The following is an 18,788-nucleotide window of genomic DNA, read 5'->3' as shown; positions in this document are numbered from 1 at the left end:
ACCCCACTTCAATTTGCATGGCCCCTAGGAGCAACACTTTCTCACACCCAGGGGCAGTAGCTGGATGTGGTGAGCCAGGCCTCGGTGCCTGCACCCACGAGCTCAGGGATCTCAAACCACAGGCACATGGGGTACACAGCCCTTCACCCCCCTAAGGCTGAGCTGCAGCAGTTCAGTTAAATGTCCTAGGTTGCTTGCCTGAAGCCTATGTGCATCTGAAACTCCCATTTCACTGTTGTAAGTTGTTTGTAAACTGTTTCGTTAAAGAAATGAACATCAAGACACAGCACACAAAGCCTGTGGTGCAAGGATTTCCCAAAAGGTACCTTTAATGTGTTTGCATGAGCAGCAAGCAGTTAAGTGCTAGTCTTGGCACCAGGAGTTTAGATGTGCAGCACTACACCTTCAACACCAAGTCATCCAAACCAACATTTTATCCATATGAATAGAGAAAGTGAACTAAAACATAGCACTATGAGTACATTCGAAGTCAAGTTATCGGTGTTCTATCACATTTTCAGTTTGTAATATTAGAAAAATAAACTTAAAACAGTTACTAGTCAGATGAATACATTTTCATTGCCAACTTGGAAGAGTTTAAAAAACATGAGAAAAACCCCACACTTAAGTTTGTTTTACAAATGTTAGGTCAACCCTAGTAACAAAACTGCTGTACAGAAAGCACCCTCTACGTTTTTGTCAAAATACTTGGAGCCAAAGTAATTTTCCCATGCTAGAAAGTCACAGCTATGTTATGTTCAGAAACTCCATTTAGATCTAATGAAAGTGTTGCATACTAAGTTGCAATATTGTAGCAGAGGCAAAAGCTCAGAAGCTCAACTACAGTGGTAAATTGCAGTCCCACTCACTATCTGTGAACTCCAAGGTTGTCTTTTTGCTTCAATAACCATTTATCTGCCGTTTTCATTTCAACAGATAAAATACTCCGTTGAGTATATAAAAACTGTTATAAAAAGGCAATCATAAAAGATAAGGTATTGGCAGGCATGTCAGGTTTTTTAATAAAAAAAATAGCCATTATATCTATTTAAATAAGGCTTCTTGTTACAGATTGTTCCAGTTACTGAAGAAAACAAGGCCTGATGAAAAAACGATCCCCCCCATAAACTTTACACTTCCTGCCCCAAGAACACATTGTACAGAAAAGAAAACATCATTTAATGTGCAAAGTGACAAAAACAAACACTGGGGGAAGCTCCTGAAATGATATGCTCCATCTAGTTTCTCTTGCAATATCGTCAAAGTCTTAAAAAAAAAAAAAAAAAACCACCACCCTGAAACAAAGTTCTAAAATACACAAAAAACCCTTCATCTTGATATTCTTTCCAAAACAAATATGTACAGCACATTAATATGCAATATGCAAAAGCTCTGTGTTGCTGTTGGCAACATCTATGCCCTCCCCAACCCTATTCACAAGTGTACCTCTACTGAAACACAATTACATCACTACGCCTGTTAGTTTGAAAAGGGAATTTAATTCACCTAAAACTTGTAAAGTTTTGTGTAGGGGCTCCATTCATTTGATTCTGGATTGTAGGCTTCAATTGTGTTCAGGAATTCGTTGCCATCAAATCCCCCAACTGCATAAATAGTGTTTGCCACCGTCGTGATGCCGGCATTGCTTCTCGGAGTAGTCATATTTCCCATCATCTTCCACGCGTTTTTAGCAGGGTCATACATCTCCACACAGCTCACCGCGTGAGAGCCATCAAAGCCTCCACCAACAAAGAGTTTTCCTATGAAAAAGAGACAAAATTGGTGTTTCACTGCTAAGCACCCTCTATACTTCCAAACACAGCCTTCCTTTCCCGGCAGACCAAGCCAGAGCGAAGGAACGTAAGGGTTTCCTGGCAGAAACTTGCTTTTTTTTAGGTTCTGGACTCACAGCACTGACCTGCTGAGCTCTTCTGATCATTAGGGCTGATTGGTCTGAAATAATTTCCAAAGCCCAAATTCAAACAGGTGCAGTTCTGGAAGCTGCAAGGGTGATGTTTGGGGGGGGGGGAGAAAAGAGAGAGAAACACAGAAAAGAGAGAGAAACACAGAAAAGAGAGAGAAACACAGAAAAGAGAGAGAAACACAGAAAAGAGAGAGAAACACAGAAAGAGAGAGAAACAGAAAAAAGGGCTGGGCGAGATGCTCCTAAAGTCAGAGCTTTTCATTTTTCTGGTTACAGTTTTTAAGTAATTGAAGGCATAAACCAAGTTCTTCCAGTATTTTTTACTCCCTTTATTAGAATACAAAGGAATACACCTTCGTGTTCTACTTTCACCGTAGCTCAACATGAAAAATTCATTAAGCATAAGAGGCTGCGTAAGACTGCAGAAGCCTACCATCGTGAACAGCCACTCCAGCTCCCCGTCGAGCCATGTTCATGGGTGCGATCAGAGTCCAGGTATTGTTCTCTGGATTGTAACGCTCCACGCTGCTCAGGCAGTTCCACGATTCTGCTCCCCCAATTATGTACAAATACCCGCCGAGCTCGCACACTGCAGACTGATGTCTCCCTGCAACCGAACACCACGAGTTACAGAGCAGCACAGAAGCAGTGCACTAACAACTTGCCACAGCAGCTGAAACTTAACCAGCTTTTTTGTTTAAAATCCATGGTTTTGCAACTGCCCTTTTTCCCCTCCCTCCCAAATTACACAGCAGACTTACGGATGTTAAGTGGAGCACAACTTGTCCACGATTTTGTTAGAGGATCAAACACATCACAGTTCTTAAGTCCCTTTTGGCCATAAGGATCTGAACCACCAACAATGTAAAGTTTTCCATTCAGGGCACATACTCCTATTCATGTAGGAAAGAATAATAAGTAAGCTAATAAATTAATAAAGAAAATAACAGTTGATCAGCTGCAGAGGCGTTACCTGCATTGCAACGATTGGTTCTCAGTTCCGGAACAGGAGTCCAGTCATCTATTTCTGGCTCATACATTTCTCCACAGCTCAAGTCATCCGAGTGGCCATTTGACCCACCCACGACATATAGCTGCCCCTAAATGGAAAAAATGTGTACCTTTCACATACAAGCGGTCAACTCAAAACATTACCACTTTAGTAACCTTGTAAATTCAATTAAGCAACTTGTAGTACTGTTTTATAAGGTTTCCAATATTTGTCCCACCTATGTTTACATAATCTCAACATATCATCTGATCTCCACACACCATTAAAACTGCCATCTGGAACCGAGCTCTCGGTGTTCTCATAGGTGCAATGAAAGTCCAAGCGTCCTTCTGCGGATCATAGCATTCCACTGTGCGCAAGCATTCCTCTCTGTTATATCCACCTAAAATCAAAAGGTTAAATGGTATCAAACTTCCAAAGACCAATTGCACCCCTTCCAAATTGAGCAAGCTGTTTTAAAGAACTGTTCCTACTTCTCTTACCTGCAGCGATCAGCTTGCCGTTAAGTTCAGCTGTGCCCAATCCAGACCGAGCATACTGCATGGGAGACATGGGCTTCTCTATTACATCGTTTGGCTGAAGCTCAAAGCTCAGACTCTTCAGCAGTCGCGGCGTGCTGGTGGGAGAGCTCTGAGGGCTGTTGCGGCCATGCAGGAATATCACGCACAGCACGCCATCCAGAACAGCGAGACACAGGTAGGTATTACCTGTAAGTCAGGAGAACAGGAGAGAAGACTGATACGAATGACTTAGGACTTTCTGGGTCAAATTATACACTCCACAGGATTTCTAATGGCCCTGTGGACACAGGATCAAAGCATCGGTGATCCCAGCTTGGCCCCAGTTATTTTAGAAACATCCCACAAATTAGTGTATCATCAGTAAGAAAAAGTGCTGCTTAGAGATGTTGAAGGGAACCCTTGAGTGTGAGAGGTGGTGGGTACATAACACCAGATGCATCTTTTAGACAACTCCCCTGCCTCCTCAGATACTCACTGGAAGTTTTCTCTGAAGCAATGATTTTCCATTCATGTTTAGGACTCTGAACAGTAGCACTTGGAGAAAGACTTCCAGAGGAGCTGCTACTTATCTGCTTGTGATCATTCTCACGTGGTGGCTTCTTCTGCAAAATCAAAAGGCAGCTACAGAAACCTAGCCAGAGACTGCTCCTCTTTCTACCTTTGCTTCCCTGAGCTAATACATAACTATTCAAGAGAACACTTCAGCTACCACCTCCACAGAGCATCATGTATAGCCCACCTACTGTTGCATACTCAACAACAGTTGCCAACACCACCCTACATCTTAGCTTGGTACTCATTTCATCCTCTGATTGCACCTTTGTACTGCTGGTGTATGACTAGAAATCATTTCAAATTCCTGGATAAGAATATGCATTACTAGCAGGTTTTTCAAGGCTAAGGAAAAACCTCCATCTACTTGGAAAAAAAATGATTCACAAAGTAGAAGCCACACTTGAACTCTGCTTCTGGAACTTGAGTTAATTGTATAAAGCTGTTGGAAGTGAATTAACTATTCTCTTCATTCCCTGAAGACGAATTAATTTCGGTTCAGTTCCTCTCTGTGTTCAGATTAGGCGTTTCTTGGATTTTACTCCCTTGATACTTCCCACTAACAGGAGATTACTGCTCTCTTTTCTTCTTCAATTAAATTTATACTGTAGTTTACATTATTTTGCTAAACTAAGAAAAGCCAAAATTTCACATTTCAGACACAGCTGGTAGGATTATGCAGGCTTTTTCTGAGTCTGAAGAACCAAAAGGGAGGTTAAAATTCTGTCTGTTTTTTTAAGAAGAGACATTATAACCACAGGACCAAAATTTACAGTGCCTGCACAGTTCCCTGGAGTCTGATTTCTATGGAAACTGTCATAAGATCTCCAGAACACACCATCTAACTCATAGATAACCTTACACAGAGTTTGACAGCTACACTCAGCTTTGCATGAAAACCAATTTATTTGTGGATAGCATTTTTGTTTCTGAATCTTCATTCAGTTAAGAGCTTATTCTTCTATCCTTAAACTACCTCAACAGTCACTGACATTGCAAACATCTGTAATTCAGAGATTTTAAAATTACTGACCCATTTTCCAGACCCATTGTCTATGCGCTTTTGATGTTCTCTCGACTGCCTGACTTTTCCAAAGGCTGGATGCAAATTTCTGAAATTGTTAATTCCAGTTATCAAAAAGGATTTAAAAAAGAAAAAGTTGAGGACTCTTTGGCCTCATTACTGAAGAAGAAATTTTGGAAAGTTCACCTCTTAGCTTTTAACTACTATGAGGAATAGCATCCAAAGGTAGTGAAATCTGTGAAGGTTTACTAAGATACATTACAACAAGAGGAATATTAGCTGGCTTCATTTTCATCTCTCTTCACTTCTAAAATCCACATTCCAAGATGGAAGTATTTTACATAATCATTTGCTAAAAAATTTCAAGAAATATATACTTGCACACATCACTTATGAATTAAAATGCACATACTTTTAGCTCAGTGAATTTAAACTATATTTGGATAAAGCAACTGACAATTTACATTTATTAGCTTTTGTTTATTTTTTTTGTTTGTTTCTTAAATAGTCTCTATTGTCCTAAGCCACATGTTTTGCAGGAGCTGAGATTCAGTACCATATTTGGCTGGCAGTAAAAAAAGAAAAAAAAAAATCTCAAAAAACACAAGACAGTCAAAGCATCAGCCCTCTCTGGCTCAGAAATTATGTACTGATGCTTTTTTAAATCTCTCTTGCACATTACCAATACAGCTGAACAAAAGAAATGGATGCTGGCAGCTAAAAGCTTAGAACTTATGTCTGGAATCTTTTTCTGTGCCAAAATCTTAACAGATGCATAAGTCAGTCTCACGAACAGGAAAACTGCAAGCCAAGCAGTCAGTCCACGATTCTTTTCAGTCTCTTGGAGATGATTTCCTGGACATTTCTACTAAGCTACAACTGACCTGCTACAGCTGACTGCTTCTCTACCTTTTCCTCCTTCTAACAGCCCAAGATTTATTTAAAAGTCAAACCTAAAGCACTTAATTTTGCAAAGGCTCACTTTGAGTCAGTCTGCTGATAAACTGACAGAGTCTAAATCATTGCGTCCAGCAGTTTTGAGAAAGATATGCTTTCTTGTCATGTATTTCACCATTAAAGCTACTGCTGCTTCCTCTGCTACAGTATACAAGACTTCAGGTTGCTGTGAACTGCTCCAGTCTATCTGAGGTTACCTCGGACTCTCTGCAAGTTGTACCTGCACAAACTGAATGTGGTCATCATCACTGCCATACACCTCAGCCTGTCCATCTAGCAGATTTCCATCAAGCAGCTTGTGATCAGCTGAGTAGTACAGCGTTTGAACCTGCAAAAACAACAACAGAATACCCATGTGGCTACTGTCTCCATTATTACTTAGCTACAGGCAGATTACAAAAGGCAGTCGCCAGCATACTTCTCGTCATCTCATCTCAATCTAGCGGAATGACAAAACTAAAAGGAAGCAGATGTCATGGTGGCAATCTTCAAACATTGGATGAAGGTTCCTTACTTTCTCAGCTTGAAAGAAATCTTCGGTTTCCAAGGACTTCTACTGTTTTTTCCAGCACAGAAACATTAGACAAGCAAGAGGTACATTAATTTGCAGAATTACACAAATTCACAATCTCATGCAAGCATTTTTGTTATCCCCGCAAACAAGTTTTCTGCTCTGAAAAATACACATATTTATGTTGACCAGAAAGAGTTAAGGGAAGCCAACAGTGGACTCTAAAAGAAAGGTATGGGGATGAGGGAAGACAACACAAATTTAAGCTCTGGAAGAAACTGTTGTCCACGTCTAAACATCAGATGCAACTGTTTCAATGAAATGCATCTGAATTTCAACATGATCAAAATTTAAAATTAGTTATTCCAAGAGGAAATATACACTCAAGAAGGTATGACAGTTATCAACATGTACTTTTGCCTATACAAGTGTTTCTGAAGATCTACCGTGCCTGTAATAACAAACTGGGAAAATTTTGATGTTTGGTGTCTATTTCTAAAGCCCATTTTTTCCAGCCAATTAGAAATTTCAATTCCCCACCAATTTTTCCATTAAAAACTGCCCAGGCTACATCTAGCATTATTATTCATGAGTAAAGCCATTTAATAACACACAACTTTTAAAATAATATATCCTGTAAAGGAGTAAGTAAACACCATTAAATCATCATCATCGTTCTCTGCCCACAGCGGATTTTCTTAGGAGAACTGGGGCAGGACTGCTGCTTCTGTACGTGTCAATACACTTGAGGTTTCTTCTTGGTTCTTCAGCCTTGGTATCCTAGTTTTGTTAATAAACCTATGGGGAGATAAATCAATGGGGAGGAACAACCATTAGAAGCTTTTACCTACTTTGCATTTACAAGTAAAACCTGCAAAGGAAAACATCAAGAATCTACAGCAAGTTTCAGTACCACCTCCCCAGTTCTAAAGCAAGATACATGCCACTTTTGAGATTACTATATAGCACATAGTGAGCAAAAAAGGAAAGCGGAAGACCAGACTGAACAGTTCATTCAGCTCACCTGAACACCCCCCCAGTTTCTCAGCTTAGGGGTACCTACAGTAAAATTTAAATTCTTTAGGGTCATAGTTAAAAAAGTGGAAAAAAAAAAAAAAGAAAAAGGGATCATCCTTCATATTGATTTTTTCTATATTAAAAAAAAAAGAAAAAGACGTTTAATCCCATTTTCTTAAAGACTAACCTCTTCCATTAGATCTTCCAGGCTGTCTCCATTCTCCCAGATGCTGCGCTGTACCCAGTTGATTACCTTTGTGTACAATTTGCCATTGCTAGGTAGGCCAACATTGTCTTCAAGCATTACTTCAAGCTTGAAATAGAAGAGGAAGGGAAGTGAATTACTGGATGATTTACTCCACAGGTTTTAACCTTTTATTTGCAGCATACCACACTTTACAGAGTGAGCATTACTCCTGCTTTTCAGTGGAGCTAGAAGACAGCAGGAGCTTTCAGTTTGTGCAGTAGAAACTAGTAAGCTCATTGAAGTACAACTGCAGTTACGTTTTATTCTAGACAAGGATGACAGTGCATAGGCTCTACAGTCAAGTTGCACATTAGCATGAATATTATACAGAATGTTCATGTTGTTTTTTAAAACTCAGCATACTATGGCTTCCCTTTTGGGAGCAGGAAAGCTTTATGTTTGTTCCTTGGATTACTTTTTGTAAAGGTGATTTGTAACTCCCTTCACATTGCCTGCAGTCCCATACCAAAAGTAAGTCTACAAACTTCAGCTAACCTTTAACCGTGGAAGTTTGAGAAATTCCTCCTGTTCTGAAATCTGCAAAAGATGTTCCTGAATGTAGCCATCAATCTTGTTCAACAAACGTGAGTCTCCCATACAACTTGCAAAATTTCGGTAAGAGATGCAGCTCTGAACATCCATCTTGGAGAGCAAGTAGTCACCACAAACCTTTTAAAAAAGGAAGCTGCATCTTAATTTACACGATTTTTGTATGTACAAATTATCCACCCCAACACACAGAAACAAGTTTTTTTAACTGCAGAACAGTGACTGTTTGTCTGTTGTCATCTCCCCGCACTAGCTGCTGTAAATGAAGTGCCGCCTTCCATAAGAATATGCATACATTAGAAGAACATCCTACACATATAAAAGCTACTTACATATATGCGTTTCTTTGCAAACCTGTTCAAAACTGCCTACCTGCAATTCAGTGAAGACAAATCCCAATTCCCTTGTCAAAGGTATCCCCATTTTCAGCAAGAGCAAGCATTTTGGAAACCAAGTTCAAAACTTACATTCCGCAGTGTGTGGGTTATTCCTTTTTCACATACCACTGCCACAGAGTTACAGAGCCAATTATGCCCCCCCCAAAACAACCAAGCACATCAGTGCTCCCATGAACCTTAAGGTAATTAACCAGCTAAGATTCATAAGCCATTTTACTTACACGTGCACAAATAAAAACTTAGCTTCAGAGTGCCCTTCAGCACAAAGATAACACAAACCGAAGCAATACATCCTGATATCACTCAAATTAACACTACACAAAAGCTTACCCGCTAAGCACTTTTTCCACAGAATCATTTTTTAGTCCCATTACCACCAAAAAGCATAACACTGTCTGACTGAGAAAACAGAACAGACCTCTGGAAGAGCTGAGAACTGTACCTGCTTAACTCTCTCCATCTTCAACTTCTTTGCTGCTGAGTATACATCTTTCACCAGTTCTTTATCAGCTTTTAACCTATTGAAGAAAGAAACGTAACTTCGTTACTTTGATTCTTTATAATTAAAACTTGCCCTCTCTCATTTCTCAGTAAAGTACTTACTGAGCAGTATAGGCATAGTTCAACAGAACTTCAACAGCATCTGGATTGAGATCATCAAATTTGACATGGGAAATTCCATGAGAATCACTATCACTATTGAAGATTTCAAACAGGTAGGGACTGCAGCAAGCCAGCACAGCTCTGTGCGCCAACATCTCATGTCCACACACCTTTATTTAAAAAACAGATAAAAAATCCACAGGGTTGTAAGATTTTCTTAAAAAATACATTTATATTGTAACGCAGTATAAAGACCTTCCCAAGTGAATGGCCCCATTCAAATCAATTTATTAATCAATAAATTAATCAATACTGCCTTCAACTTACTTCATCTGAAAAAACTCATTAGTGTTGTATAGTGTTTCTCTCAAAGTAGTATCTTTCTTCTTTTAAATATGGAAAAATATAAAATTCCAGAAAAAAAAATATATATAGTACTACAAAACAATGAAAAAACACATTCAACCATAATACATGAGAGGAAAAAAGTTACCTGGAGTCGGACATCGCAGAACTGACCACTTTTACGTAAGGCATTTAGTTTGGCAACAGATGACTCGATGAAATTTTCATCTTCAAACATCAAATATCCATTAGGAATCATTTTGGAGTTGGTCTGGCTGAGAACAGAATGCGTATCATTTTCAGATATAACATTTTGCTTCCATATAGAAGTACAATTAACACAACACTTGCAAACATTCGTAAGAACTTTTTCAAAAAAACATCCACCTCAGAAAAAAAAAAAAAAAGAAAAACTACAAGAGTACTACTGCTGATGACTATGTGTTAACAACAATACTTCGGATTGACCAGATTAATGATTTTTCGAAGTGAGATGCTCCACAACTTCTTTTTTTTTTCCCTTTCAATTTTTCCACATCACTTCTGCAGGTACCAGCTCCAAAAACAGATGCTGAACCTGTGCTTGCTCTCTGTGAGCAAGTTGGAAACCTCTGGATTAGGCAAGAAGCTTTATTTCCCTCCACGAAGATCAGATCTGGAAGATTCATTGCTATTTTCTGCTCACTGCATAAAATGTCATATTGACCAGATTTATTTCTGCACAGACCTAAAAAGCACCTGCATCAAAAACTAAGAACTGAGAATTTGAAGTAAAAAGGGAAGTCAAATAGCCAGAGAAATTAAAAAAAAAAAAGTTGCTTGATTTTATGAGTGTAATGGTTGAAATATTTCAGAGTAGCTGAAAACTATAAAAGAAAACAGACAGATTGAAATATATTCTGTATCACCACCATGTATTTTAAGTCCTCATGAAGCTAAAGCAACTTCTCCTGAACATCTTACCCATATACAAACATGTCACCTCATGCAACTTGGACCAAGACTGGAAATATAACTTCAGGAAACTATCTATCTTTTGAATTTGAAAGCTATTTTGTAAGTCATTTAACTCTCTCTCTCCTTTTTTTTTTTTTTTTTTTTTAATCTAAGCACTTTAGAAAAAAGTCCTCTTAACAAATAGGAAGCTAACTAAGAGTACTAAAACATGACCCTGAGATGACATACTGAATTTGTCTCTCTCTCAAATCTTTGAGTTGCCAACATATGCAAAAGTAAAATTTCCTCAACAATTTTAGAGGAAATAATACATGGAATGCTAGTAACATTATCAGCAATAATTTATATTTCCATCTGAAATTAAAAGAAATGCAAAAGATTAAACAACCCCCCCAGTAAAATACAAAAATTGGAAATAAACAGTACAAAAATAATAGCAAGCTCCACACAAATAATTCTAGCTTTACTCCACTTGTTTTACCTTCACTTAATACAGACAGTATTTGACTGTAAACTGGCAACAGTCTTACTTCCAGATGTTTCTATTTGCATAGATTTTCAATTGTTACAATTTAAAATTAAAAAAAAAAAAGAGGACAGGAAGTTTTTAAAGTCACAGAATTTCAGCAAAACTATTAATTATTGAATACACACCTACCAGTATTAACTTACCTAGCAAATATATTACTGTAAATTTTTAACTGGGAGGTCTTAAATTATTCCAATGGTATCCCTGTGTCAAAACAGAGCACTTCAGTTTCAGTATCCTCTGACAGGGAAGATGTTTGTTGAAATGCAAAAACAGACGTGTCTTTGCAGCTGCAATATGGATTCCAAAACTATCCAGGCTTGAAGATGATGTAATCAAGTCCTTAAGAGCTATAGACATGAATTTCTTCTGTGATAATCGTGCATCATAATCTGCAATAAAGAAATTATCAAGTAAGGACAATATATAATGCTACCACATATTTCTGGTGAAATTTAGTCTCCTAAAGTAGAAGTTCTTGACCCCCCAAAAACAAGTTTTCTAGACAAAGAGAGAACAACCTGAGAAATTCCATATTGACACCACTACATCCTCATGTCTAACAACAGGTGCACCATACCAATTCCTATCCACACAGAGACAAGATAGTAGCTACAGCAATATTTAGAAAAAAAACAAACAGCTGAATCCAATTTTCAGACAATTCCTTACCAATCCTGACTTTCAGCACTTCCTATATCTAGATATTACTGCTTGCTTACACAAGAAGACAAACTCTTAAGTAACAAAATAAAAACTACTAAACATATATAAAAAAAGAAGCCACTCCACATGCCTCCTACCTGTTACTTTACATGTACTTGTCTACTTGTATCCTTCTTCTCCTAAATGCCTAAAATGGACCGAAGATGGATTAAGGACACGTCTGAAAGGACTGGGCATGTCTCCAGTCTTAGGTACTTCCAAAAAAAACAACTATAAAGTCAGAAATTGTTGTTTTCCACGACAACCTCTTGGATAACAAGTCTCTTCACTACCCCCGAGCAGAACCCGTCAGCTGCAGCCAAGCCCCACGCTGACACTGCAGCCCGGGGTAGCTTTGGTGGGATCCTTCGTGCGGGGGCTGTTTATGCCGGCCTTTTCGGGGAGGGGAGAAGAGGAGGAGGAGCAGCAGCAGGGAGGGAGCAGGCAACAACCACCCACTCTGGAACTTTCCATGACCCTGCTGCCGCCTCGGGAAAACATTGATCACTTCATCCACTTGAGTTCCCCGCTGCAGTTCCCAAGTGATATTTGTAGCTACAGATTAAATGCCATGCTGGGAATCAGGTTTCCTCAAAATAGGCGCAGCCCATTTCTCCTTGTCAAAACTTAGAAGTCACCTACAGAGCAGGCAGAAGAGCCCCGTGGCTCTCCTGCCTGGCCACAGCCAGGATCATTTTGTCAGGAATTGGCTCTCCTTCGGACTCCAAGCAGATCAGCAGCAGCTCAAGCACGGGACCGATTCTCCCGGGCAGCAGGGGGCATTATCCCACAGCACAGCAGCTCCCCAGGGAAAGAAACTGCTTCCATCCACCCCTATCAGCTTCCCGCAACCCTGAGGAGAGGCCGTGGCAGTCAGCAGACAGCCAGGTAGCCAGAATTAGCGTTGACTACATTTGGCCACTAGCAAAGGCACGAACACGAAGGGAACACCTGCGCTCAAGCAGCAGCGGTGCCTGTCTGCCAAGCAGGACCCCCAGCACGGGGGGCACCACGGCACCCCAAGGGACTACAGCTTCCCACAGTGCGCTCTCGTCCCAGCACACTTTGCTGGGAAAAGAATCTCTGTACATTAAACATATGGTTTTTTTTAAAATGATCCTACAGGCATGTTACAAAACTGAAACCGAACTCTATTTACCAAATATTATTCAACTGTAAGCATTTGGAAGTCAATACTTCTTGCCTTATTGGTACAGCAGGGAAAACATCTCCAGTTTCTAAAGCAAACAAGGAGTTTCACTTCTTAAAAACAAAGCAAACAACCTGGCGTCCACACTTCCCACGGAGATTCATCTCATTTGAAACATTCTCTTGTTCAAAGATGCAGAGATGCTATTTCAACACAAGCGTGGCAGTGAACTAGTTCAAAAAGAAGTTCTAAGAAAGTAGCAGAAGTTGGGCTTCATCAAGACTATTTTCAAATGTACAGGAGTTACAGCCATGAGACCTCCGCATTTGCAATTTCAGGTTTTAAACCTGCCTTCTCCTTCCCAGGGACCACCATCCAGCCACTGCTCACCTGCTCTGAGGTCCACAATTACCAAAGCAAATTAAATGTACATTGCTGCCATATCCAGACAAACAGGCTTCCAGCCTGCTTGCGCATCGCATTATGTACTCCCCTGTTCAATATTCACTGGAATTGCTGCTAATTACCAGTGTCAAGGCTTTGGGTAGATTTCAAGTTACACGACAACTATTCAAATAATTTCAATTAAACGCCAGAACCATCCCCATTCCGTCTGCATCTCCAGGCATGTTCTACCATGTTCTGTTCTAACAGAACAACTTAATTTCATGGGCAGCGTTTCAACTTCGTCCTGTGTGCTCGCTTACAACCTTCAAGACCTATAAAGGGCATCCAAAATAACTCTGGACTTAAACAAAAGATCTGTCCTTCAAAGTGTTCCTTTGCACATGAATGAAAACTCTGCATTTATGCACCTAGCAGTATTTTCTAATGTTTTCTAAGAGTTTGAACATCTTAACTACTGCCAGTAAGTTTTAATACTGTTGTATGCAAACCACAGCTAATATTAGTATTCAAAAGTAGCATTAATGAATATGCTTGTGTTATTTGCATTCTGCGTTCTCTCTGTTTTGGTACACCAATGGTAGAACAATTGTTTTCATCAGTTAAAAATCAACAAAAAGCCAAGAATGACAACATTTGCTACTTCAAAAGCTATAAAAAGGTACAACAAACAAATTCCTTTCTGTGGTCACTTTGAAATTTAAGTAGCCCTTTAATTATCAATTTTTCTGATTTTTGCTTATATTCCCTTCTAGCTCACCATCAAGAACTGTCACCAGAACTATCAGCATTTTTTTTAATTATTATTTTAATTCTCCAGGATTTTTAATTTTTTTTTAATCAAGTGTAACAGTCACAGATCACTGTAAGCTAGGTAAAGCATGAGGTCTGATACCTCTGAAATTACTTTTCAAGCTCCATCAAAATGGAATCATTTAAAGACTTTAAAGCCACAGAACCAGCATTCCTGAGCAGGAACTGGGTATCTCCATTTGAGAAAATTCTTTCTTGAGAGAAGGCCTATTTCCTGCACACAGTTTTAAACCAAAGCAAGAAGCGAATGATCTGGGTTTGCATTGTAGTATTTGCCTTAAGGATTTTGACTGGTGCTGAGCCTGGAGGCATCACCCCACAGCCAGGAGCCAGCTCGAGGGCGCTAAGCACTCCCGTCACGCTGCTGCAGCCGGGCAGAGAAACGCCACGACTCAGGTGCCTCCTTCTCGCTCGACTGAAACGTCACTAGCATCCCGTAGCTGCGGTGCCCGAACACTTACCCATATGCACAGGCTGAGATCTCCATTTCCAGTGGTATATCTTCTTATGGAAGATTCACAGCTCAGATAAAATTTTCCACGATAAGTTCACTGCACTTAGCTGACTCCCAGAAGAGAAATTTTCTCCTCTTAAACTCATCTCGTCATTTCACTGCATATACACTTATAGGTGCATTTTTGAAAAAGACTCATTTAAATAACAATGTCTTCTCATATTTCACTACACTCTCCTCTTACACCTATCTTGCAATGCAAACACTACTGAAATATGATTAGGTCAGGCAGTTAGAAGAGCAATTAAATGTCATAATTAGTACATTTTACATTGTTGGTTGTGTTCAGTACTTACAATCCCCTCACACAGAAAACGTTCCAACATCAAAGATATTTTTAAAAGCCATTAAAGAAAACCTGCATTAAGATTACTGTTGAATTTCTCTGAGGTCTTAAACCCGTTGCCATGACCTAGGACTGTCCTCTACAGAGCCACTTTTGGGGACAGCACGTGCTGCAGCCTCGGGTGAGGTACCAGGCCGGCAGGTCCCAGCGCTGAGGCTGCCCACAGCCAAACGCCACACGTGCCATTTATTTTTCCTCCCAGCTGAGAACTTGGGTCTAGTCCGGTGGTACTTCCATGTGCAGTACTTCAGTAAAAAATTAAAGTCGATGCTTTATGCCAATTTTGCACAAGATTTTTACCATATTAAGGTATTACCTCTTCGACTCAACGCTAAACCATTGATTTTTCAGTTAATGTTTTAGTTTAGGAGATGCTTTTAAAACTTTTGATTACAAATTGTGCCTGTTGATACAATGATTGACACTTGTTGATACAGTGGAACATAAATGGAATTTAACACCACAGTTGGTGTTCCTAAATGTTTTCTGCTCGCTGAGGGCTTTCCTGCTTTTCACAGCCTAGTTTAGAAGAAATGTAGGTCAGACCTATGAGTACTTGCAGTCCCTTACCCATATCATAATATAATACATTTTCATGTCTGGGTTTGAATTTGGGTAAAATACTATGGGCTAAAACATATACCAACATAATTTACACCACTGAACTGACTCAACTTCTTTACACCAGTGATTTAATACAAGTAAAGACTCATAGATTATGTATCAACGTTGGTTTGTGTATTTACTTTTTGGTTATTTTCCACTACACATTTACTCTGGTTGGTAACTAACCTGTAAATGAAATTGTTGTGTTTTGCTGCAAATCAACCCACACCATGCCCCATGTCCCCACAGTGAGGAGAAAGGGATAGAGCATTTGCTACCACCAGTTAAGGACTGAAGGGAAAGGAGAAAGTACTATGGACGTTTTCCAACACCTTTTACATGCAGTCCAAGAAAATGCAATACTTGGACTGCATTACAGAGAGCAAGGCTACAGAGCTCTGTATACACAAACGTGTGCTTGAAGACCTAGAAAAATTTACAAGAAGCAGGTTTTGTGCTAGAATGTTACTGCTCCTTCCACTACAACTCAGCTGCAACACACCAGCTGCCCAGTTAGGACTCATTTCCAGTGCTTTTCTGCCATGCTTCTGACACACTCTCTTTCACTGTCTCATGTTCCTTTTTCCATACCAGTTCTGCACTTCCTCTTCTCCTTTTTCACCTCGTTAAAACTTTTTTGTTGTTGTTCTCATTGTCTTTGTCTACTTTCTGCCTCATATGTAGTCTCTTAAAACCTGAACATTTCTCTCCCACCCCCTACCCCCATGGATTTCTACCAACACACTTCCTACAGTTCTTCAAATGTTTATCACACAACCAGCAAACTGTTTGGGTTTGTTTGTTGTCTCATCCCTCCCAGCTGGGCAGTTTTTGCCTTTAACACTCCCCACTTCTTAAACACTCAAACTGAGGAAAGAAATTATACCTATTTACAGTAGCTAAAGTACCATTTCCTAATTGGCATGTATTTGCTGACTGCTGCATCCTGTCTGTGCTCCAGGAGCTGGGTTTGCGGTGACAAAATCCACCTTCTAAAATTACACCGATCTCACCATCGCAGCAGTACATCCTGCTTAGTTCCTTACTTTGTAGATCCCTGACGGAAAAGGATAAATGTGATGTCTACACACCCATCATTGAAAAAAAAAAAAAAAAAAAAAGAATTTCCCCTTCACAAACTGTGACGAATAAGGAGAGAGTTATATGATACTGAATTTCCACTAGTCTGTCACCACTCGGCCTTGCTATCCTTCCTTCGTAAGTAACTCGGATGCCTCGCCTCTCACTTTGTCAACATTTTTTCACCCTTCACAGAACTGCAACCAACTCGCTTTTTATGTTTCTGGGAGTCTTGGGAGCAGCAGTGAAACTGCCGAGGCCGGGGTGTTCCCCGTCTTGAAAAGCCTCTGAGGCGTTCCGAGAGGCCGCCGGCCAGGCGGGCTTGCAGGCACACAGCCCTGCCGTGGCTCTCCCCCTCCCCTCGAGCGTTAACGCCCAGAGGGCGTTTGATTTATCGCCCGCCTCCAGCAGCACCGACGGGCCCGCAGCCCGCTCCCAGAAGCGATGCGGGTGTCGGGGGGGCCGTGCCCGTGCCCGCATCCCTCCCTCGGCCCACGGCCGCGACCCGCCGCGCGCCAGGCCCGGCTCCGGGCGCTCTCCTCGGGCGGCCAGGCTAAGGCTGAGGGGCTCGGCCGGCGGCCTGACCTTGGGGCGCCGCCTGAGGGCGGATCACGCCTCTTCTCCTCAGCGCAACTTCGGGATTTGAGAAATGTTTCGAAAAAAGCAGAACGCCCCGGCCCGGCGGGGAGGCGGAGGGCTCCGCTCGCCCTGCCGGTCCCACGGCGCTGCCCGCCCCGCCCGCCGCCATGCCCCGCGCCGGGAACAAAGCGCCGCGGCCCCCCGCCGCCCCCCGGGCCCCGCCGCCACCCCACCTGGTGCCTCTGAGCGCAGACGACGCCGTTCATATTGGGAGGCTCCAGGCTGCGGGAGAAGCCGAGGCGGAGACGCAGCCCCAGCCAGCCGGGAAGAGGGAGCGGAGCGGAGCGGGTCGAGGCGGCGGCGGAGAGACGGAGGGAGAAAGCGAGGGAGAAGGAAGGACGCAGGCGGAGCGGAGCGGGAGCGCGGGCGCAGCGCCGAGGACCCGCTGCCGGAGCAGGAAGAACCCGCGGCGCCCCCCGCCTCCTGCGGGGCGGGCGGGAGGCGGCGCTGGGGCGGGCGGCATCGCGCCCTCCCGGCCTCCGCCCTCCTTCCTGCCCTCTATCGTTCCGTCCTTCCCTGCCTCCCGAGGGGGTTAGGGCGAGGTGGCCGGCGGGAGGATGGGGGCGCTACCGCCGCCCGAGGGGAGCGGGAGCCGGTGGCGGCCGGCGGGCCGTGAGGGGAGGCGGGAGGCGGGAGGCGGGAGGCCTTCCCCCGGCAACGCGCCCGAAGGGGAAGGAGGCGGCGGCGGCGGCGTGAGAGAAGGCCCAGGCTGGCCCTGGGCCGTGTCTGAGCGGATGCCCTTGCGCCCTTACTGGTAGCTCTTAGTTCAAGCACGCCCAGTTCGATGATTTTGTTTCTCACACCTAGTCACGCCTTTCCTCCCCAGCTATGGTGGCCTCCCTTCACCTGGGCCTGTAGCTGAAGACAGCCAGATACGTGGACAGGCATAACCTGAGGGCAGCTGGCGCAGTGCCGGACGCTCCCCGTGGCAGCCTGCCCTGTGTGGCAGCCGGCTCTGGCCTCAGACTCTGTGAGCCGCTCGGATAAAGGCGTTTTCCCATCCGAATGTGAAATATGCCCCTGCTTTTCGAGATAAATCATATCTTCCTAGACAAAGGAGTTTTCAAACATCACTGCTGATAAATGAGGGGTGTGTGAAGTCTTGTCTGTTTTTTATGTGTTTGCATGGGAGATAGCATAATGGGTTTCTGATTCATGGCTGGAGCCCTGAGTGCTACTGTAATATCATAATAAATAAAACATGTAGTTGGATGAAGTCTGAGATGCCTTGCTTATTTCCTAATTTAAAGCATCAAGGTCACCCGGAAGGCAGTGATATGCTTCCCCACACTATTTCCCCCTGTACTTTCTCGTGATTCTGGGGCCACCTTGTTCAGAAACTAGGGAATTTATAGGAGGTTATGTTAGACGCAGCTTCAGAATC

General features: G+C 42.2%; 1 protein-coding gene across 3 annotated transcripts; it reads right to left on the bottom strand.

Annotated features, from left to right (window-relative positions):
• Positions 1-298: 298 nt before the first annotated feature.
• LOC121074397 (influenza virus NS1A binding protein) lies at positions 299-17,824 on the bottom strand. 3 transcript variants are annotated; one of them, XM_040566449.1, is made up of 15 exons: positions 17,578-17,824; positions 11,290-11,538; positions 9,809-9,935; positions 9,316-9,485; positions 9,155-9,230; positions 8,261-8,434; positions 7,706-7,831; positions 6,211-6,318; positions 3,933-4,059; positions 3,419-3,643; positions 3,197-3,318; positions 2,898-3,024; positions 2,686-2,817; positions 2,358-2,531; positions 299-1,760 (listed from the first exon to the last, which is right to left on the bottom strand). In XM_040566449.1, exons 3-15 carry the CDS (start codon positions 9,917-9,919, stop codon positions 1,507-1,509), a joined length of 1,926 nt encoding a protein of 641 aa, XP_040422383.1. In that variant the 5' UTR covers positions 9,920-9,935; positions 11,290-11,538; positions 17,578-17,824; the 3' UTR covers positions 299-1,506. The 3 variants fall into 3 exon arrangements, with proteins under 3 accessions (XP_040422383.1, XP_040422384.1, XP_040422386.1); XM_040566450.1 differs by having other exon boundaries at positions 9,809-9,931; XM_040566452.1 differs by lacking the exon at positions 17,578-17,824 and adding an exon at positions 11,950-12,288.
• Between the last annotated feature and the right edge of the window lie 964 nt (positions 17,825-18,788).

Source organism: Cygnus olor, chromosome 8, assembly GCF_009769625.2.
Source record: "Cygnus olor isolate bCygOlo1 chromosome 8, bCygOlo1.pri.v2, whole genome shotgun sequence".
Taxonomy (NCBI): Eukaryota; Metazoa; Chordata; class Aves; order Anseriformes; family Anatidae; genus Cygnus; species Cygnus olor.
This window is presented reverse-complemented; position numbering and strand designations above follow the sequence as displayed.